Source organism: Nicrophorus vespilloides, unplaced genomic scaffold (genome assembly GCF_001412225.1).
Source record: "Nicrophorus vespilloides isolate i.1.1-1 unplaced genomic scaffold, Nicve_v1.0, whole genome shotgun sequence".
Taxonomy (NCBI): domain Eukaryota; kingdom Metazoa; phylum Arthropoda; class Insecta; order Coleoptera; family Silphidae; genus Nicrophorus; species Nicrophorus vespilloides.
The window spans coordinates 1-22,964 of record NW_017095719.1 but is presented as its reverse complement, the minus strand read 5'-3'; the positions used below and the strand labels follow the sequence as shown (position 1 = coordinate 22,964).

Genomic DNA, 22,964 nt, shown 5'->3' with positions numbered 1-22,964 from the left:
TGTGGTGTTGAACCGCCGAGTCTGCCGCTGCTGCTGCTGCTTTCCTCTCTTCCCACGAACACGACGATGATGGTGGCGGGACAGAGAGGACAGGACAGACCCGTCACAGACCCCGGGTCCGGGTTCTCGTTCCACCCGAGCCTCCTCTACCTTTCCTCTTCTCCATCCATCCAGCCAGCCAGCAGCAGCCAGTTTGTAGTCAGTCAGACGGACAAAGCAGCAACGAAACTCCGCTTGCGTCAGTCACTCAGTCTTCGGCCGACGTCCGAACAGAAAGCACCGCCGTCGTCGCCGGTCCGCGATCTCTTCTCCGTCGCACCACGAAATTCGCGTTTCGGATCCTCAAGAAAGTGAACGTTCGACACCCGCGTGCAATATGTGTGCCTCCATTGGATTTAACTTCAGGTCCTGAACCTCTTGGACAGCATCATCTACAACAACACTCGTTAACCACGACAATCGAACTAGGAATTTACCAAACGAAATGTAAGATTTATCGCAACAGAAAAATCAACTGATTCTTCGGACGCATACAGAGAAAACTCGTTTCGTTTTTTTTATAACGCACAAATTAATTTAAACGTTATTTAGATTTACGTTTTCGTCCTGACCTCTAAAATGAGAAAGAGAGAGATATACACATACACATTCTAATCCGGAAACCGATTTTCGACCTCAAACTTCATCATCATAATCACCATTAAAACAAAACAAAAACTAGTTCAATATCTCACCTTTTCCAGTATTCCTTGTAACCCACTTGTTAATACTCAATATTATAATAATTGCGTAATTGAATGCTCCCAATTAACGCGATTACATCGAGATCGAATCTGCGAATGAAAATACAGCGCAAGAAATTGAAATATAATTAGACAAATTCTATTCCGCAATTAGATTCCGTTTAACTTACTCTATATTTTTTTTTGACATTGCGTAACGTCTAATTAATGCAATTTGGTGCAAAACTTTCGGTTTTGCTCTCGTAATTTGCCGCGCAACTATTTCGGTTATGCAAAAGTCTTACGTTCGAATATTCATTATAATTTGAGAAGTTGAAGCTTTGTCGTTTTTATTCTCCTGCGACCAGTCCTATTAGGTAGTCGAGGTGCCTTTTTTACACCTTCATTATTATCCAGTCCTTTCTTACCTTTTTTTTTTCTTCTTCGGTTTTAATTTCTTCCTTCGGACACGCCAAACCAATTTACCACTCGATCCTTCGGTTCTTCACCTTCGGTTTTTCTTTTTTTCGTGTGTGTTAACATTTCTTTCGTCGGTCAATTTCTGCGAAAAAGAAATTTCAATTCCCAACATTACTTCGTCAGTTTACTAAATTATGTTGTAAACTCTATACAAATTTCTATAAATAACTCAAATTATTACGTTTATCTCGATTTTTAAGTTTCAAATTTGTGTAAAAACCCAAGAAAATGTATTATGATTATTTGTAACTTTAAGGAGTAACAAAAAAAAACTTGTATTCTACACGAATTCCAAGAATATTCCGTCAAGCTTCAACGATTCCATAAATTCCACAATCTTTAATAGTTTAGACGAAAAACAAAATTATAGTTTTTAACTTAATCATTGTATGAAGAGACGATGAAAATCTAAACCTTGTTCCCGCTCCATCGAGCCCACAATTGATAATTGAAATCCGAATGTGAGACTCATAGAAATTCTTATTCTTTGCTTTCGTTTGCTCTAAAAAGATCAATTATATTCGACGCGTTAACGCAGACGTAATCTCTAATTAAATTAATTATCTTTAATGAATGAACGCACGCATTTACGTAAGGCTTATATTTAACTACTTACCGAATATTAAATCACCAGCGACGATAATAAACGTTCACCAAATTCAAAATAAATGTCAAAAAAAAATGGAATCAAAGCAAACTTCACATGACGATGCTGCCAAAGTAAATATTTAAATTAACAAAAAAAAAAACTATTATTAAGCTCCGCCCTATGCGTTTCTAAGCGAATGAAGCTATTCCAATTGGAAAAACACCATATTTAATCATGGTGCCAACCCCAAAAATATGTATTTCCCAACAAAAATACTAATTTTTTACCATATTTTTAGACAACACACAATACAATCAAACCAAATTAGTTTTATATATATAAAAATTTAACGAATGAACATTACATTTAATCCTTTATTCGACGCGTTAACGCAGACGTAATCTCTAATTTAAATTAATTATCTTTAATGAATGAACGCACGCATTTACGTAAGACTTATATTTAACTACTTACCGAATATTAAATCACCAGCGACGATAATAAACGTTCACCAAATTCAAAATAAATGTCAAAAAAAAATTTGAATTAAAGCAAACTTCACATGACGATGCTGCCAAAGTAAATATTTAAATTAACAAAAAAAACTATTATTAAGCTCCGCCCTATGCGTTTCTAAGCGAATGCGCTATTCCAATTGGAAAAACAACATATTTAATCTTGGTGCCAACCCCAAAAATATGTATTTCCCAACAAAAATACTAAATTTTTACCAATTTTTAGACAACACACAATACAATCAAAACGAATTAGTTTTATATATAAATAAATTTAACGAATGAACATTATATAAAAGGATTAAAATGCATGCACACGAAACAGCATTTTCTGCACTTTTCCAACGTTTCACGCTCTATTAATGGCAGCGAAATATGTTCGAACGAACGCAAGAGGAGGCGAAACGGTCGCCGTTTCGTGCATCATTATAATTTCGCACATGGTTTAACTCGATAAAAGTTAAACAAATAATGGGAAAGGAAAAACAATACAAGTTGATATTTCCTATCTGTTGATAGTTTATTAACTCGAACAAGTTTTGAATCACTGTTTGTTTTCGCGGAAAACACTTGTTTTACATCGTGAATCACGCTTTGCATTTTATTCGACGAAAGCGATTTTAATCTTTACCGCATATGTTTTTCTTTTTAATGTTATCATTTGTTCCTTGACTTCTTCTCTGGGTGAAATATTCCCGCTTTAAATTCGTGGAGGGAAGGTCACCAGATCCTTGGGAATTTCGGCCTCGCATGTTGACTGTAATACGTCACGTTCGAACAAACGCGTTTACTTACTGTAGTTGCGAATGTGTACAGTTTTCTATCGAGAAATTTCAGGACGTGCCCGGCATCCGCAAGTCGGCCTTCTTCTGTTCTCGTTGCTTGCTTGCTCCTCGTTACGTACTTACTTAGAAAAGAAGTTCGCGACGCGTAACAAATAACAACGAAAAATGTATAATATTTATTATATTTCTAATTATTAGTTGGTAATTACGGAAGAGTGTGAGCGAAACGAGAGAAAATAAAAGAAGAAAACGTTTGTATGCCAAGGCTACGTGATTGATGCAGAGAAAAGCGAAACAAAAGAAAATCAAAAGCATTTGACATTTCCGAGTGGAGACGACTACGAATTTCGATTCGCCAATCAACTTTCTAATTGCTGTTACCACAGTCTCATCCCAATTTAAGTAAACGCAATTCTGACTAATTCCATTGTTGAATGTAGATGGCGTATCAATAATAGTTTGAAAAAACATTTAAAATGTTTTAATTGATTTACGAAAATTTAACGTTTATCAAATTAGACGTTGAAATGCGGAACATAGATGGCGTGTATGTATAATTAGCATTTTTTCTTTGGTATTTGTGTGAACCCTCATAATCTTTGCTCCAGTTTCACTCCACCATCGTGTAATTGCTGACTAATCAAAGAAGCTTCTGGAAAATTGAACCCAATTTAAAACTAAATAATAATGTTATAAAAGGGAGTCGTATCGTTTGTTGTTGTTGTTATCATCATCTTCGGTCGGAATGACGAAAGACGTTAACCAGCTGAGAGCAAGTGAAAACCGGATGCTGCCGCCACCGCTCAATGTAAAACAGGCGCTCTCGTTTCGCCCTCGCTCACTTACTACTCTCCAACATATTATCAATCATTCACATCGCGAATACAAACTCGCTTTCGACCCAGACGGGCACCCCAAACAAACATAAAGACATGCATACATCATCTGTCACCTGTCACTCCAAATATGACAGATTTCATTAGCGCAAAAACAATGCACTTTTTTATATGTCATATACGATGCGCGTCACATCTTAGACGGCGTTAAGTTGCTACATGACAGCTGTCACAAATCGCAGTGCAACTGCGTTAGGAAACGCTGATTTTTACACACTATGCAAACAACGAAACGTCAAATTTCTATTGCTGACAACAATGCGGACGCTTCTGGTGACATACTTGCCTCTATTCCAGAAATAGATCGAATCGCTTATGCAAACATTGCTCATTTTTTTTGTTGTTGTTGTTGCTGTTGTTTCTCTTACGTTACGTTACGTTTACGAACTTTTTTTTGTTGTTGTTGCTTCTACCTTGAACGGCAGCTATTCGATACGAATGGCAAAGAGGTGATTTGCAAAAGAGCCTCTCGGATTTCGTCAAGAAACTGGAGACGCACGCTTATCGTTTTACCATTATTTTTTTACACAGAGTTGCGAAAGGTTTCGCGTCGATTATGAGATTTTATACTCTTTTTTTTTTGTTGTCTGTATATATTCGTTTGTCTAGTCGCGTTACATAAACGCGTTGCGGAGCGGAGCTAATTTCCCGAAAAGGCATTCGAAATGATTACGCAAACGGCGAACGAACTAGGCCAATCGAATTCGATTCCTGCATATCGGAGAGACTCTTCTATTTATTTATTTATTTTTTTTTTTGAAGATCGCCGCTCCCGTTCACTCACGGATTATTCCGTTAGTTTTATGGTTATTTCGTTTTGTTCGATGCATTTAAATTAAGGTTGCAGAATACAAAAACTCTTGCGTCTCGCAATGAAAGTAAAAGTTTTTTTTTTACCTATTTTATATTTTTATGTGATGACTCAATCGACGCTCAACGCTTTGCATGCATACCAAATTCGGTGACACACACGAAACAAACCCGAAATGTCAAAGGCGGCTACCCATGTCAACGGTGACAGCAAATGTCACATTGAAGTTTATGTCAAATGTCAAACGACTTAATTAACTCTTTTCGAAATTCAAGTCAACTTAACTAAGTACATAAAAGAGTTTATGAAATAGGGGTGTGTTTGTGTGTGTATATAATTTGTGAGTTTCACTCGAGATTGATAGCTGTTATTATCGGATGGTGTTTTCGTGTTAACACGCGTTTTTCCTTCGTGAAATTTCCGGCTGTAAAAGGCGTTTTGGAAAGTTTAGAAATTGCGCGGCCTTAAGTTGCCCGCGGAACGCGGAGAGTTCCATTCTCGGAAACGGAAAGAATGAAAAAAGAAAAAGAAAAATGAGAGAAGAAACACACAAAAAAAACACGATCACGAAGAGGTGAGATGGGGTACGAAGAAGCGTTTCGTTTGAAAATCTCGAGAATTTCACTGTTTCCTCTCAAACGTCTCTTATTGGCACGCCACCTTCGTTTCGTTTTTTTGACATCTCGTATGTCAATTTGACATTTAGAAATACGCGCCATCTATACAAACAAATGAATGAAAAATGACTGTCGACCGATTGTTTCTATAGTTTGCTATAATTTTTTGTTTTTGGTTCAGGGTTGCGTGCGCGCGGGGTTGTTAGGAAATTGTATAAATGTAATTGGTCGAGAGAGGAAGATCGAGCTGAGTTAACGACGACGACGATGATGGTTTTGCTTTCCAAACACAAGAACCGGAGCGACCCAAGGCCGGCCAGAATTCATAATTTATAATAACCGCGTTTAAATTTCGAGTGAAACAGAGAGAGAGAGAGAGAGAAATAAAAAAAATAAAGATTGAAATATTGCGGAGAGTAAAGGTGAGACGACGAAGGGAAAAAAAATAATGTGCCCGAAGCCCAGAGCGAGCAACGAGCACCGGAGAGAACGAAAGTAAGAAAAATAAATCTCTGGACAGGAAATTGAAAGTTATTATTATCGCGGTGGCATTATTAATGCGCCTAGTTTGTAGTGCATGCATTCATACTTCTTTTCTATTTCTATATTTTTTTTGTTTGTTGTCGATTCGTTGGTATTTCTCGGGAAATTAATAATTCAATATTATTTAAAAATAAACATTATTTGCACTTTCTAATGTTCGCAAAATCCTCTGCAAAATCCTCCTGCATTCGCTTTCACTCGACTCCCACAGGAATCGAGAAACCCACGCGCACACAATTTTTCGGATAAACGACCCCTCGTGGGTACACCACACCTCCGTCTTTTACCAAATTGGCAATGATTCTTGTCCTTTCGGACAATTTCGCGTCACATACTATTTATAGAAGAGTGGCTGCTCTAATGCGAGAGTCTCGGAACATCTCTTCCGACACGCTCTGAATGCACGAACCAAACAAACGAAATGCTTATGTAACAGCGCAGTAAACATGCCGGACGTCAAATTTCGCAAAACATCTCTTTTGACAGTTCTTAGATTAATCGCACTGCTTTGTTTTTGTTTCATATTAATTTGTAGTCGAAAATTCAAAATGGCAGCTAATCCCAAAACCAGCTGATTACTAAATTATGACATTTAGAGTTAGGTTTGACATTTATCGATCTGAACGTCAAAGTCAAAAGTAAGACTATTTGAATTTATTAAGTTGCTTGATTAACCAAAACTACATGACTGAATCTACGTACACAAACCAAACAAACGAAATGCTTATGTAACAGCGCAGTAAACATTCCGGACGTCAAATTCCGCAAAACATCTCTTTTGACAGTTCTTAGATTAATCGCACTGCTTTGTTTTTGTTTCATATTCATTTGTAGTCGAAAATTCAAAATGGCAGCTAATCTTAAACCAGCTGATTACGAAATTGTGACATTTAGGGTTAGTTTTGACATTCATCGATCTGAACGTCAAAGTCAAAACTATTTGAATTGGTTAAGTTGCTTGATTAACCAAAACTACATTACTAAATCTACATGCACAAAGTGTAACCTAATGCGAATAATAAATGCAACTTTGCAAGGACAAAATCACCGTATTTGCATACGGTCCATATTCATATAAGCTTTTCTTCCTTTCCTTTATCTCTCTCTCCGTCTCCGTCTCTCCGGCAGCCGCATTCGGCGCGGAATTCGAACAAAGTGCGCGACTCGCCTCGGATTAATTATAATCCTTGTTTGACTTCAAACTTCTTATTATTATTATCTTTTTCCTTTCTTCGTCCTCCTCCTCACTAGTTGTTTCAATTCCAATTGGCCATTGCACAACAGTTAATCACGCACACCGGCGCACACACACGCAAAGCGATCGCGCGTGATTCGACCCGGAAATTTCGTAAACGGTAGAAACAATTTACGAATAGTAAATGAAATAAAAAATAAATAAATAAATAAATATAACGCCACTAGAGGCGTCCGTTAGTTCTTCTAACGTCATCGAGGTTATAATGTAAATGACATCTGTCATCTGGCAATGATGATTTTTTTTTGTCCATCCAATTCGCACGTCTCCTAAACATCATCTACAACGTAATTGTTTTACGATTACATTCTTGTAATTCTGACTAACGTAAATCTGCTTTGGAATTCTTAATTTAACTGTTGTTCAAATTAATTAATTTCGTTGACCTTCCGTGCATCATATTCGTAAAGAGGTTTCGCGTAAGAACGTCATCCGTGTATTTATGTAGATGACATCTGTTTTAAGTGTAAGATTCAGTTATTATTATTATCAACAAGCTTTGATAGAGACAGTAATGAGGTTACCAATTTCGCGTTGGTGAACTCATAAATAATGGCGATTAAATTTTATTTCGATCTGTCACATTGTGATGGTTGGGTTGGCTTCGTGACCTTGTTTGAACAATTCAGGTTAGATAGATATGATGTTTGGGATCTCCGGAACAATAAGTTTGACTATATTCGTGTTATATGAAATTGATCATATTGTTTACTCCCACACCTAATCAAATTCGAAATTAACTGATTGTTTCATTGTGATTATAATAATAGGTTAGGTAACTGTCAATTAATGACAGTTATTTTGACTAATGGTTTTGTTTTGTTATCGAATAATTTATTTTGATTGGAGTTGAGCTATCAGAGTGTGTGTCTTTTTTTATATTAAATTTCCAATGATGTTTGTGGAAATGAGCTTTCCACTTTTGACATTTATCTAACCTAGATCTGTCAAAGAGCGGCGTTGGCGTAAAAGTGCGGTATCGGATCGCGGCGAGCTGAGTAAGTGGCGTTGCCGGTCGATTGGGTCTCTCTCTCTCTCACTCTCTTTCTCTTCGCCTCATGACCTATACAACCGCGATCCGAGTTGAACCCGCTCCGTTCCGCTCAATTCCGCAGAACATTTCCAACGCACGGTTAGATCTTTATATATTTACGTCTTTTTTTCGTTGTTGAATGGAAAGGGTTAGGCGAACAACGCCATCTGTGTCCGATTTGCGGCGAAACCGGTTTTCTCTCTGGTCCGACGATGATGATGATGATGTTGATTGGTGTTGATGATATTGATGTGTATTTGATTTTGAAGATGAGGATTAAGCATTACCCCGGAAAGGCCGTGCAGAACGATGATCCGGCCTGGCTGGAGATGGACGTGCCTACGAGCACCAGGGACAGACTGTACGAGGCCAACTGGAATGAAGCGGGGAATTCGGCGCCGCAGGCACCGGGAAGCGTTAAGGCCGCCTCCAAGCTGGGCCAGTACCAGACCTTGCTGGAGGAGATGACCGGACAGCCATCGTCAGACCGACTAGAAATCTCGAAGAACGGAAGCGTGCGAGGCGGCGCCAAGTATCATTCCGATCGTTGTCTGGCGCGCATCAACTCCAAGACGCGGCACGACTTCCAGGAGGGAGTGCACGCCCTGTTCCAGCCTAGATTCAAGATCGGCAGGAACGTGGTGATCACGCAAGAGCACGCGAAGAAGTCGGTGCGATTCAACGACAAGAGCGTGGAGATCGGAGATCCGCCTCCGTGGCTCGACGAGCCCGAGGATCCGGAGAGGATCAGCCAGTGGATCGACGAGCAGAACGAGTACATCCTGAGCTCCACCAGGCTGACGCGCAACGACAGCGGTTACTACGAGCACAGCAAAAAGATCAGGCAGCGACTTCCGCCGAAGAACATCTGCCGCAGTTCTCCAGATCTGTCAGCGTCCGGTAGTCTGGACTCGCTGGAAGAGTTCCAGAATCGCAAGAGCGACTCCTTCACCTCCAACTCGAGCTACAACGATGACGACCAACGGCACGGTTTCGATCTGTACAAGAACGGTCGCACCAGCCCCATAAAGAACAAGGCGGCCGTCAAGGGCGACGACTTCCTCATACCCAGACCGAAGCTCGTCGTCCCCGTGCACTCGTACGGCGTGCGAAAACGCAGGACGGGCAACCTGACAAACGCCCAAAGTGATAATTGTGATAGCATTTGTGATAACTCGATTTCTGGTAAGTTCACAGGTAACTCGAAAATTCGTATGTTTCATGTTGTAATGACAGCTGTCAGCTTAGCAATCGGGTCACGGCGAGGTCGAGAAACCCTGATATTTGCATGTACATTGCAAAGTAAATTTAATCGTGCGAAATTACACAGTTTACCACAGTTTCATAAATAAATGCGATTGAATCTGTAACGAAAACTTGCGCAAAATAGCAAACGTTTAATCATTTTGAAACGTTGCGAAACAGAAATCGCCTGCTGATTTATCCGTACTGCGTTGCGTTGTGTACCATTCACCACGAGAGAGGTGTTCGAAATAATTGAATTTCGAATTAATATTTAGTGATCGTTGCATCAGTACGAATATTGCATACCGTGCATTCATATTTCTGTTGCGCCATCTACAATTTTATATTGGAAATTCAAATAGCGTAAATATTTATTTGTTAATAAGAAGAAGAAAAAAACATAACATTTAATTTGAAATGTGAATGGGTAATGTTGGTGTTATGGAATGGTGTGTGTATTTGAGAGGCGCCATCTAGGTGTTACCGCTTTCTGTTGGCATTCGGCGAAAAAGAAATGGATTGCAGCAAGTGATGCAATCGGGCGTGCCTCGAAGGCGCGTGCAGGAAATAGAACCGGCCGTGCCCACATCCAGACTTTCTTACCAAACGATGAAGTGTTGTTCCTCTTCGGCGAAGAACGCGTGCTGGCACATGACCAAAGCCTCCACCTCGTTCTTCAGGTGGTCGCGACCAGCAACCTGCGGCATCGCCACGGCCGCCTGCTCGAGACTCTGCTCGCTGTAGTTGTTCTCACCGAGCGTCATCGCGTAGATGCTTTTCATGCCGAAGACGTTGAGGAAGTACCAGGACGCGGACGAGACCCATTCCGCCTCCAGGTCGGATAAGTAGATGTCCTTCTGCAGCATGTGCTTGAAGCGCAGCGTCAACGGGATGGGGATCTTGGTGAGGATGAAACCGGAGAGCTGGTACATCAACCAGCTGCCGATCAGAACCATCGGCAGATAGTTCACCAGGTTCGCCATGAAGGTTTCCCTCAGCGCCGACGAATCCTCGCCGAAGACGTTCGGCAGCTGATGACGATTCGTCTGGTTGGGGACCTCCTGCAGCGTGCCGATGTTCTCGGCGACGAAAGCGTTCCTCCTCGCCTCGAATCCCGCTCTCGGAATGTAACTTCCGTTCCTCCGCGTCAACTCGGCGCGTTGCAGCGATTGCGATTCCCGGATCCTCTCGATCTGCACCGGTCTCTCGTTCCTCAGCAGCACTGTTAAATAGTGACGCAACACTCCCGCCAGATACGTCAAGAGGACGATGGGCAGGAAGACCCACGTGCGGATCTGCGGATCCACTATCAAATCGGTCATTGTCAAAAAAATGACAATAAGCTTGCGTGATTTGCGCAAATTATATATATTTAACACATTGACGACGGCATGACCCACCGGTGGGTCATTAATTATAAATAATAGTTGCTAGTTGCTATGTACGCCACTGATTTTGACTGAGTAATAACCTCAAATATCTTAAGTCAATTACAAACTTCAAACGCAATACATTTCTTATACATATTTTAATAATTCTTGAAGCAATTTAGAACATACGTGATATTGTCATACATTTAACATTTTCAGTATTGAACAATTAGCATATTAGCAATTCAATTGTATAAACTATAGCATTAATCTGCAAGCATATTTGAATTATAAAATTTCAATATTTTTCCCACAATTGTTATAAATTGCTTCAATATCATTAAAAAATGTATAAGAAAATTTAAACGTTTAAAGGTTATAATTGACGTAAGATATTTGACTTTTCACTCAGTCCATAGGCGTCCACGAAAAATTTTCTGGGGGCATAATCGGATAATCCGATTGAAACCGTACTAATGCGGGTCAAGTGTTTAATGCATACTTGATTTGAATGAAAACAAAGTTGTGTTCACTTCAACACAAGCGCGTGCTGTATTATACGAGTCGTTTGTTTTGTCGAAAAAAAAAAACACTGAAAGTCAATTAGCGTTCGAGCGAAAAGACGAGAAAAGAAAGAGCGCGCGCTGGAAACAGCAGATCCAGTTCACCGGATGTCTCTTAATTGCATAACCGCTGCGTTTCCATCGGTGTCGCGATGAGGTGAATACTATATATTGCTTAAACCAGAGGCGTCCAAACTTTTTGCTGCGAGGGCAAAATAATTGTAAATATGTGAATTAAAAAACCTTATTACAAGTAAAGCAGCATTGAATTTTATTTTTTATAGTAAATTACAGATATAACAATACTAAACAAACATGTCTAAATTATATTATTATAAAATTATTTCATGCAATTTTTAATGGGAACGGTGGAACTTTTTTTCCTGGAGAGTTTCTTCAAAGTTGGCATTCAAATCGGAAACACCAATTATTAGCAATGATTGCAAATGATCATCCGATATATTTGCCCTATATTTTACGAAATTGGTTTGGCCCGCGGGCCGTAGTTTGGACACCTCTGGCTTGAACGATTGCTCCGGCTGAATTAGAAGATGAATATACATTATTCTCTCTTCGACGTGTTAAATGCAAATGCTGTCCTGTTGTACGTGCGGTTTCGTAGACCACAAAATCCGCGTTGCATTCGAAATATATTTGAACGAAAGAGACAAAAAAAAAAGTTATGTAAAGTTTTTTTTTAAGTAATTCTAGATGTTATTATTATTTTGTTTGTTTCCTCCGGTGATTTATTACAAAGCGTTTTGAAATTTCCGCGTTCGACGCTCGGCATACTAACTAAACAACTAACTCGCTCCGGCCTCTTTTGTTCGGTTAATCGACGCTCGTTCTCTTACACCGTACGCCCTTTCGGCCTCGAACCCACGCAACTAGAAAGTTCCATTCCGATTATCCAACTTCGTTCCTTCTACATTTGCAAACAATTTCACTTCCCAATTCTTCTGCACTTTCATATAGAAACCTAAAGTTGACAACAGATTTTCTACAAATAAGTTCGAAGATTACGTAACTGAATCAAATTTGAAACTCTTTAAAATCGTATTGCAAATTGAGATTTCTTTATTATTTCTAATTGTTTATTTTTATTTTTGGTGTGTTTTGTAGAGGGTCGCGTGGAAGTGTCTCGAGAGAACAAATATCTGAGCACTTTAGCACCGGGCAAGGTCCTCGGGGAGTTGGCCATCCTCTACAACTGCAAGAGGACGGCCACCATCAAGGCGGCCACCGACTGCAAACTATGGGCCATCGAGAGACCATGCTTCCAGACGATCATGATGAGGACCGGTCTGATCAGACAGGCCGAATACACGGACTTCCTGAAGAGGTAAATTAACACTAAACACACACAAAGTACAATGAAACTCTCTTTCATTGACTGGTAACCTCGAACGCGACGCAGCTCAATATCTTCTTGGTAACTTTGCTCTCGACCACTTGCCGAGCGCGGATTATTCCCGTGGGAAACGCGTACATCGGAATGCTGCTAAAGTCTAACTTCATATTTTTTATTTGATAATTTCCCTAAAAAAAGCAAAAGAAAACAAAAACTTTACTTAGTACGTTAATTTTCTTAAAAACAAAAGGGAACCTTGGGAACGGGACATTGGCCCTTCTGCAAACCCAATTTCGTTAAAATCTGATCGTAGAATACGCCCATGTACTTCTTGTGAAATTTGCAAACGTCGTCTTCGTGCAGAGACATCAGATGGACGAAATTCTTGCCGTTCTTCGAAACGGCCACGTGAAAATCAATCTAAAATTTAAAAAAAATACACGTTTACACCATACTTGGCAAGTATCACTCATTACTGTTGCGTTATAGGCGAATGGAATTGTGTAATTCGCGTTGAAATCAAAGTACTGCACGCCCTTAACGGTGCGAAACTTCGCGGCGGTCTTCAGCGGATAATCGGCGATCGGATCGCAGTGTTCGGCTTTCGTGACTCGAATCGTCTTCGGCAGAGTCTGGCAGCACTGAAATTGGAACGAAGTAACTCAAAATGAAACGTTTGTTTATGCGTTTTACTACTTACTGTCGCGAATGTTAGTATGAAGAGGATTTCCCGGATGGTGGTGGTCATGTCGCTGCTAAGAGATGCGATTATGCAATTACTCCGGATCTGTTGCGCGTTTTTAAGTACGGTTCGTGTGGACCGGATGGGAAATCGTTGGATCGAGGAAACGGAAATTGCCGGCAGTTATGCGGTTTTCTCTATATATCGGCCTATGCAAAACGAGGCAATTAACGTATTTTTTTTTGTTGGTTGTTGTTTATAATTGTTTGTTTTGTTTGTCAGTGTGCCGCTTTTCAAGAATTTACCAGGAGATACTCTGATCAAAATATCGGATGTGCTGGAGGAGGTGTCGTACTCGAATGGAGAGTACATCATAAGGCAGGGCGCCCGCGGAGACACGTTCTTCATCATCAGCAAGGGCCTGGTGAAGGTGACCATGAAGCAGCCGAACTCGACGGAGGAGAAGTTCATCCGGACGCTGAAGAAGGGCGACTTCTTCGGAGAGAAGGCGCTACAAGGGTAAATTATACTTATTTCTGTCTTTAGTCGATATTGACGCGATATCGTTTTGCAGAGACGATCTTCGAACGGCGAACATAATTTGCGACGATCCGGAGGGTTCCACCTGCCTGGTGATTGACCGCGAGACCTTCAACCAGCTGATATCCAATTTGGACGAGATCAGGACTAAATACAAGGACGAATCCGCCGACAGGCGAAGGTACGTTTATTTGATATCTCCAATTTAACACATTTCATTTTATTAATAACCCCCTAACGTTTTGTAAATGCTACTTGAAATGCATTGGAGATTCGGTGAGTTTGTCGTTGCCTTTAGAATACGTTTGTTAATATGTTGTTGTTGTTGTTGTGATTTAGGATAAATCAAGAATTCGAGGCGGTGAAGCTGTCGGATCTGCGAATATTGAAGACACTTGGCGTCGGTGGTTTCGGTCGGGTGGAGCTCGTGCAGATCCACGGCGACGGGAACAGGTCGTTCGCGCTGAAGCAGATGAAGAAGGCGCAGATCGTGGAGACCAGGCAGCAGCAGCACATCATGTCCGAGAAGGAGATCATGGGCGACGCGAACTGCGAGTTCATCGTGAAGCTCTTCAAGACGTTCAAGGACAAGAAGTATTTGTACATGCTGATGGAGAGCTGCCTGGGCGGAGAGCTGTGGACCGTTCTCAGGGACAAGGGACACTTCGACGACGGCACGACGCGCTTCTACACGGCCTGCGTGGTCGAAGCCTTCGACTATCTGCATTCGCGCAACATCATCTACAGGGATCTGAAGCCCGAGAACCTGCTGCTCGACGTGCAAGGGTACGTCAAGCTGGTGGACTTTGGGTTCGCGAAGAAGCTGCAGAGCGGCCGCAAAACGTGGACGTTCTGCGGGACGCCCGAATACGTGGCGCCCGAGGTCATCCTGAACAAGGGCCACGACATCGGCGCCGACTACTGGTCGCTCGGTGTCCTCATGTTCGAGCTGCTCACCGGGACGCCGCCCTTCACCGGCGCCGATCCCATGAAGACCTACAACATCATCCTCAAGGGGATCGACGCCATCGAGTTCCCGAGGAACATCACCAGGAACGCGATGGCTCTGATCAAGAAACTCTGCAGGGACAATCCGGCCGAGAGGCTCGGATACCAGAAGGGCGGCATCAGCGAGATCCAGAAGCACAAGTAGGTTTCACCAAATCTAAATATCCTCAACACAAACATGCTAATTGTTATTATTTGCAGATGGTTCGACGGTTTCAACTGGGAGGGTCTGTGCAACAGAACTCTGGATCCGCCGATCTGTCCGCAAGTGCAGCACGTGACGGACACCTCGAACTTCGACGAGTATCCGCCAGATAACGACGGACCACCGCCAGACGACGTTTCCGGTTGGGACGCGGACTTTTAATTGCGTACTCGCACCAGAAATACGCGGTGCGCGCGGACGAAACAAACAAAATGATGATTACGGAGGAGGAGGAGGCTGTGGAACAAACGACGATCGAAAAAAGGAAGCGTGCAATCTCACGAAAAATACATGACACACTTGGATATTCGGAGAAGCGGAGCAAACAAATTCCCTGAATATATATATACATATACATATATATAGATTTCCGCTATCTGATAATGTAAATAATGATAATCATATTCTAGGTGTAACGATGTGCCATTAAGTCTTAAGATTTTCGTTTATTGTTTTTTTTGTAATTATTTGTTAAATCGGGACCTTCCGTTCGTTTTCGTTTCGTTCACCTCTAAGTGCCTTCGACTATATAATGTAAATATTAAATAATATTATTTTTTTTTTTAATGATCGCTACCCTACAATATAAATATGTATACACATAGGAGAATTTAACACTTTAATAATACGAAGAAAAAGTTACCTAATGTTAGTTTAAATAATTGTTATCGGTTTAATGAGTCTAAATATCTCTCTCTCTCTCTGTCTGTCTCTCCTACTCAAACGATGCGTCTATCTATCATCTGTTAAATTAAATTAATTTAAATTAATCGTAGCTTTAGTTAGGATAAAACGTCGTCGGCAATATTTTATAATTTTTAAAATTTTATCTTCCTGTTTCAATGTTTACTTTCGTATACACTTTACATATTATTTTAACTAATTTTATTACTGCAATTATATATATATATATAGATATATCATATACGATAATGTTACTTTATTATAATTACTACTATCGCTATTATTATTATTATTCAATTGTTGCAAAATTTACTGTATCTTTTGAAGCCTTATTAAGGTTCACTCTATATTTTATTTTATTTTTTGTTTTCATGTGTGTGTATGACTAGCGAGAGTTCGAATCGCCGTTCGATCTCGGCGTTTCCAATAAGACAAATAAACTACTTTTTAAGGAATAATCAAGAGCTCGTGTATCTTTTTGTTTCTTCATCTGAATCTGTACCTAGATTAGATTATTTGCAAATCTCCATGGAAACGGGAGAGGGGAGAGAAATTGAAAACGGATCAAGAAGCAGCAGCAGGTTTGTCGTAAAATATTTTATTTAATCGATAAAAATATATATAATCAGCACAGTTCAATATATATCTATACGTATTTATAAATATACATACACAATAATAGTAATCGTCCTTACAAAAAAGAAAAGAAAAAATTATAAATATAAACTTAATATTTTGTTTTTTTTTTAGTTATTTGTAATATTAAATCAGGAGCAAATAATAATTATAATAAAAAAAAGATATCAATAATCATACGTAACTTAAAGAGAGAAAATAGATATATTTTATAGAATATATAGAGAGAGAGAGAAGAAATTATAGAGTTTTGGGGGCGTGTTCTGCATGCGTGATCGGTGCGACAAACAAAACGACCCGGCGATATAAAGAACTTAAGTAAGTATACTTGGTTGCCTACGTCAACTCATATGTATAAATTTTGTGTAGTGGTGATCGGTGTTCCGTGTTTTCTTTTTAAATTTAGGAACGATCATCGGTCATCTCGAGGAACTGGGCGCTGACCTCCCTCGTCGCATCGCCCTTAACGTTGAAGATGAATTTGTAGTAGCATCCGTCCGCGCAAACCACTGAAACAAACGACACATAAACAATTGGTTGTTTGTGAGAGGAGCGTCGACCAATGGGAGATAGCCGTTGCGCGTCCAACGGTCGCCGATTGGCCAGCACATTCAGTTGACGCTCACCGATGACGGAGTTGTTGTCGGTGCCGAAGGCGCAGATGCACGGAGGTCCGCTGGGCACGGTGAACTTGCAGAAGGACCAATTGGAGGAGAAGTACTTGGGCAGAAAGGCGGCGTTCGCAAGAGACGACTGCTTGTTCAACTTGGGGTCGTCCAGAGCGAAGATGTGAACGGTGCCGTGATCGGACGACACGCACAGGCACGTCGACGTATGGTTGAAGTTTATGCAGTAGATCGTTGCCTTGGTAATAGAAACAAAATATGTTTAAACAAAACAATAATGTACAAAGCCGGCTACACGACTTGTAACTTGTCGCGCACAATATTTCAAATTATTTATATTTTTAGCAAATATACGAACCTGATGGGTGCCGCGTCGCAGCTCAGCGATTTTGCTTCCAAAGACTGTGTCGAAAACGCGAATGAGAGTGCCCTTTTCGCTGGCCGTCGCCAACCTGGTGCCTTGCAGATTGAGCGAGATGCAGATGACGTCCGCCTCGTGAGCGGCGATGTCCAGGGCCGGCTTCTCCGTGTTCGCGAGATCGACGACCTGCACGTGCCCGGTCTTCCGGCCGGGGAACGCGAGCAGCGAGTTGTTGCTGTTCGGACAGAGAACGCACAGCCCTCTCGGATTGCTGCTCGTCTCGAAGACGTGCAGCTGCTGCGGATTCTGCGTGAAGGTAAACACCTTGATCACACCCTCTGCAAACGATAAATAACAACATGAACAAATAATTCGCAGCTGATCGATTCGATGACTTACCCAAAGCCACGACGATCCTGTCGCGACGCAATTTCACCGCCAGAACAGGTGAGCTGAAATCCAACGTGAAAGATATCTTCTTCTGCTCATCATCCCACACCATGATCTTCTCGGGTGGATGGGCAGGATTGCTGCCATCTCCGACCAGAGCCAGATAGTTGCATCTGAAGAGCATCTCCACGTAGCCCAGACCACCGCAATCGAAATCCCTCCTCCTCTCCTTCAGCGGATCGCATATGTATATCCTGAACCCGGAGGAGGTGCCACACGAGAAGCAACCTGCAGATGTGATAAGGTATTAAAACTAAACACAATCATTTATCTCCACTAACCATGATCTTGATTGAAGCCGGCGTATAGGAGTCCGTTAGTCCGAGGGTTATCTTTAAAATTCATTGCTGCTACTGTTGTTGTTGTCTCCTATTCAAATCATTCCTCTTGAACGAAATGAGAAGACTGTTTTGACTGGTTTCGACCACCACCAAAATAAGTCTGTTATTGACACTGACCTAACCTAGGCGACAACTGTCACAGCTGAAACGGTTTCACTCCGATTCGAACGAGAAACCCGCACCTCGAGTCGCACGATTCACGACACGCGCAGACAATTAATTGAAATCCACGTAAGTAAATCGTTGTTCTTCAATTACAATCGATAACCGATTACGCGCCGGTTTAATAATCGCCCATTTCGAATTTCGCGCTACGATAAACGTCAAATCGATAATGTCACAGTTATATAACATCCTAGCACTTAAGATATTTCCAATAATCAATAATAGATTAATCATCAATCATATAAATAATCGATAAAACAATTGAAAAATAATTGCGCGAGCAAAAAGAGTTGCATACATATCAAATTGTACTTTCATAATTTACAAAATTTAGGATCAAAGTTTCAAATCAATTTACTAATTCGTTACGCCTTAAATAATCGTAAAGATGTCTTAAGTTTTAATAATTGCAAATGTGTAAATTATGTTGCATATCCAAATTCAAAAATTTGAATTTTTCAGCGGAAATTTGAAATTATTTAAAGAAAGTTTTCGCTAACGTTTATTTAATATCATCCTTAGTACTAATGTTAAATTCTTTTCTTCGATAATCATATTTGTTAAAGAGGGAAAAAAATTAATATTTAAAAAAAAAAATCTCTTTTTGTAAATGTAAGTAGAGCGACAAAAATAGCTCTGGAAGAATTTCGAAAGCGCTACCAATCAATTTCAATAGAATTCAAGTGTTGTTTTGTTCACTGTCTTCTTTTGTGTTATTGTACGTTCATTTCCATTTAAACAATGTAATTTTCTGGTTTTTCAGTGATCTCCGCGGATGGAGCTGGCTTGACGGTGTGACTGTAGCCTCCGTTGGATTTGACGACCAGAGTCAACTTCTTGTCGATGCTTCTGGTGTACTTGATGAGCATGATGTTGTAGGCGATCAAGCACAGCATGAAGCCCTCGAACCCTGCGAAAATGTAAGTTATATAATCGATTCTCGCCTTAATATCATTAAATTATTGAATTGTGTGATTTACAGATGTTGATGCGCCTGGTGAGAAAATCGAAGTTGGAGCAACGTTCCACGAAGACGACGAAGAGGATCATGTAGATAATGTTCGTGCCGGAGTAGATGATCCAGGCAAGCAGCGCTTGCGGGTTTACGGTGAAGAGACCGTAGAGGAGGATGATGCAGGCGAAGGTCAGCTGAGTGCTGAAGCCGGTGAAGATGATGCAGATCGAGGAGAAGACTGTTGCAAGATGAGTAATTCAATTAAGTTTCAAATTTTTATTTGTAGATCGCGCATAAATCACCTGTTTCCTGGTCCAGAGATAGTTTGAGCTTCTCGATGTTGGCCGCTGAATGCTTCTTGTCGATCACCCCCATCTGCTCGGCGATGTCCTCGCGCAGCAGATCCCACACGGTGATGGTCTTCATCATCCCGATGATGGACAGCGTCGCTATCAGCCCAATCGCAACCTACGGAGAACAAGAAGTGGACAACGACGACGGTAAACATCGATCTAGTGACCTAGTAAAAAAAAGTGCGTGCTACTACTACTCACGAATATGAAGATGCCGAAGACGATGCACGATATCCTCAGCGCGTCCCATTTGGCTTTCTTCTGTTTCAGCTTCTTCTTCGTTATGGTAACCGGGACCATGTTCAGTTTCTTCGGCTTCGCCGAAAGCATCGAGAGGAGCTTCATGATCGCGCCTTCCTTCCTTTGTCGTCCAGTCGTCCGGGTCCACTGCAGCGAGCGAGCGTCGCGACGCCAGCGCACTCACGCTATAAAGCGGGTAACAACGCGTATCGATTTTAATACCAGGTAACCTTGCAATAATTTAAAAAAGAAAAGCAACAAACCACCAACATTTTCAACATTCAAACACACAACATAAACAGCAATCAACACATAGGCGATTCTAAAAGTTTTCATTTTTCTTACAAAACTTATTTAGTTTCTTTCGTCTTTCAATTCTAATATTGATCGATGGTAAATTTTAATTAATTATTGTTACTGATTGATTTTTTAATGTTTTCAGGTGAAACAAAGAGCTGACATTTCAACTCGGAAGCATGTTGAGTTGCCTAAAGTTTTCTTGCACTTCAAGAAATAAAGGTAAAGTATTACAATATTGTCGTTGGTTTCTTTCAAGTTTTTCTTTCATATTTTTAGGGTTCTATTACGAGGAGTTGTCTCTATTGGATATCAATTAAATGCTGAAAATGGTAAGTGTATTAAATAAGGAAAAACAGCCTTTTCATAAATTTATTGCAATTCAAATACATTTTTTTGGATCACACACACACATATATAAACATAAATATTTCTTCCGCATTTCCATTCGATGACCGAAAAATTCGGTGCAGAGGCGACGTTTCGAGCAACGTTGTTGTTGTTGTTGTGATACTCTACTTAAAGCGTTTCGTGGGATTGGTTCCAAGTTTCGTCGTAGTACATCACGACTGTTCGAGCGTCGAATTCTCGAAACGACAACGTTTGCTCGTAACGTTCATCACTTTGTTTTGCAAGTATGTTATTGATATGGAGAAGATTGTAAAGAAGTTGTATTATTTTTTTTTTGGAGGTCATCGAGTGAGCGTCGGCTTGGTGGAAATGTGGGGAAGGTGTTTTGAAGGAGGGATTCGTTGCCGTTCTAAAATCTATCTTCTCGGAGGGATGAGTTTATAAAGGGGACATTCAGGTGAGACCTACGTTTTTTTCACTTTCGCTAAAGGAATTTGGGTGATTATTATATATAAATCAACGCCCACTATAAACGAAGGGGCGTGATTTCGCTATTCTCTTTTTTTCGTGTTTTCTTTTTTCATTTATTTTTTTTTTGTTTCTTTGCCATGGTTATCGTTTGCGTAGTCCTTGATTCGGTTGCGGTCGTTTTGCTATGATGATAATGATGATGATGATGATGCTTAAAAAGCTACATCTTCTAGACCTTTCTCCCTCAACCTCTTGTCGCTCATAAATTTTCGTATGCTGATGTACAGGGGTTTTTCGCGGCTGTAGGCGAAGATGACGAAATGGATGAGGGCGAAGGACATGGTCTGGTGCCAGCTGCAGATGGAGAGTACGAGGTTATTCTTGGTTCCTTCTAATAACATCGAGGAGCATTGAGGGAGTGGCCCGTCCTCCTGGAATTGTTCGCAGTGTTTGAGGAGGGAGGCGAAGAACATTAAGTAGATGATGTTCGTGATGGTGTAGAATAGCCAGTCGATCATCGTGTATGGCGTTCTAATTAGGTTACCGCAAAAATTGATGAAGCCGACGATGGTGACGAGCAGCGAGAGCAATGTCAGGAACAAGTCGATGTAAGAACGCACATCAGCTGAAATGGCGGGTAAGTTCGCTGTAACAAGAATAATAACAATAATGCTAAATGTATGATGTTTGTATGCGTGCGTGCGTGCGTGCATAACATGAGAGAAAGTAGCAACCTGTTAGTTGATTGATGTACTTATCTATGGTATCCTCGTTCGTCTTAGTGTCGGGGAAGTCATTGTCGTGGAGGTAGCAGATCCAGGAGATCATTAGCATACAGACCATCCAACCGAGTATTTTAAACGTGCGGATCTGCAATGGAGATATGGTTTTCCATCCAGCTCTCTTCAGCTGATACTTACCATAATCGTCAATCCGGCCAAGCTGGTGGAAGTGGAGAAGATTCTCATGGTCCTGAACTCTTTTGGCGGTTTCTGCAGCGGATCAAAGAGCAGAAATTTCTTCATGGTCGTTTATTCTGCTGACGTGGGGTGTTGTTCGTGAAGACGCTTTGAAGAGAGTGATGATCGTCTGCGTCGGGGGGTGTTCGCGCCAAAAGTGAACTCTCCGGTTCTCGTCCCGAACACTGGGAGGAGGCTGGCTGGAGATGCAGTTGCGCATCGCCGCGATGCTGTAACCTGTTGACACAACACTACCCCCCGCGGTGGTCACCACCACGGAGAGGGTGTTAGAGAGAGAGAGAGAGAGAGAGAGAGCGTATGCGCACTATTCAATTGCAACCGGAAATAACAATATCCGAGTTGAGCTGGTCGTCGTCGACAAGACCACCACACTCAACAGCATCATCGATGAAACATACCTCTCTCTGCCAATCATCGATCGCCTCTTCCCCACGCAACTGCTGCTAGGCAACACAAAATATCGCATCGCCCTTCAAAAACAGATTCTAACTATATCAATAGCATTAATATCTAATTATTATTCCCAGTCATTTTTTGCAAATCTCTCTTTTCTACCTTCTAGCAATTATCTTTCATTCGCTCGACGGTAATAGTTTTTCTCTTTGTAAAGCTCTTTCTATTATCATAGTCTGCAGTTTGTCGTTAATTCGGCTGCACTGCACTGATGAGCCCCAATTTAGGGCGAAACTATGAACAATCAAATCTACATTTGATGAAGCAAAAATTCCTCAAATTCCACACATTCCACAAACGTCAAAAAACAAAAATTCCAAACATTCCTCACATTCCAGAAACGTTAAAAAACAAAAATTCCAAACATTCCACACATTCCAGAAACGTCAAA

General features: G+C 41.0%; 5 protein-coding genes across 5 annotated transcripts; 1 reads left to right on the top strand and 4 right to left on the bottom strand.

Annotated features, from left to right (window-relative positions):
* Positions 1-174: 174 nt before the first annotated feature.
* LOC108561083 (cGMP-dependent protein kinase, isozyme 2 forms cD5/T2-like) lies at positions 175-15,437 on the top strand. The gene is made up of 7 exons (XM_017918877.1): positions 175-486; positions 8,516-9,431; positions 12,547-12,766; positions 13,740-13,976; positions 14,032-14,178; positions 14,337-15,146; positions 15,207-15,437. The coding sequence occupies exons 2-7, from the start codon at positions 8,516-8,518 to the stop codon at positions 15,370-15,372; spliced, it is 2,496 nt and encodes an 831-aa protein (XP_017774366.1). The 5' UTR covers positions 175-486; the 3' UTR covers positions 15,373-15,437.
* On the bottom strand, positions 12,990-13,676 carry LOC108561110. Its single transcript, XM_017918909.1, has 3 exons — positions 13,476-13,676; positions 13,252-13,416; positions 12,990-13,195 (listed from the first exon to the last, which is right to left on the bottom strand). Exons 1-3 carry the CDS (start codon positions 13,521-13,523, stop codon positions 13,013-13,015), a joined length of 396 nt encoding a protein of 131 aa, XP_017774398.1. The 5' UTR covers positions 13,524-13,676; the 3' UTR covers positions 12,990-13,012.
* A 1,481-nt stretch (positions 15,438-16,918) lies between the features above and the next one.
* On the bottom strand, positions 16,919-18,523 carry LOC108561093 (WD repeat domain phosphoinositide-interacting protein 3). Its single transcript, XM_017918888.1, has 5 exons — positions 18,249-18,523; positions 17,917-18,195; positions 17,515-17,855; positions 17,157-17,394; positions 16,919-17,039 (listed from the first exon to the last, which is right to left on the bottom strand). Exons 1-5 carry the CDS (start codon positions 18,310-18,312, stop codon positions 16,933-16,935), a joined length of 1,029 nt encoding a protein of 342 aa, XP_017774377.1. The 5' UTR covers positions 18,313-18,523; the 3' UTR covers positions 16,919-16,932.
* A 639-nt stretch (positions 18,524-19,162) lies between these two features.
* Positions 19,163-20,190, bottom strand: LOC108561100. Its single transcript, XM_017918900.1, has 4 exons — positions 19,983-20,190; positions 19,731-19,896; positions 19,454-19,666; positions 19,163-19,383 (listed from the first exon to the last, which is right to left on the bottom strand). Exons 1-4 carry the CDS (start codon positions 20,124-20,126, stop codon positions 19,208-19,210), a joined length of 699 nt encoding a protein of 232 aa, XP_017774389.1. The 5' UTR covers positions 20,127-20,190; the 3' UTR covers positions 19,163-19,207.
* A 525-nt stretch (positions 20,191-20,715) lies between these two features.
* On the bottom strand, positions 20,716-22,369 carry LOC108561077. The gene is made up of 3 exons (XM_017918864.1): positions 22,061-22,369; positions 21,875-22,010; positions 20,716-21,786 (listed from the first exon to the last, which is right to left on the bottom strand). The coding sequence occupies exons 1-3, from the start codon at positions 22,163-22,165 to the stop codon at positions 21,353-21,355; spliced, it is 675 nt and encodes a 224-aa protein (XP_017774353.1). The 5' UTR covers positions 22,166-22,369; the 3' UTR covers positions 20,716-21,352.
* Positions 22,370-22,964: the final 595 nt, after the last annotated feature.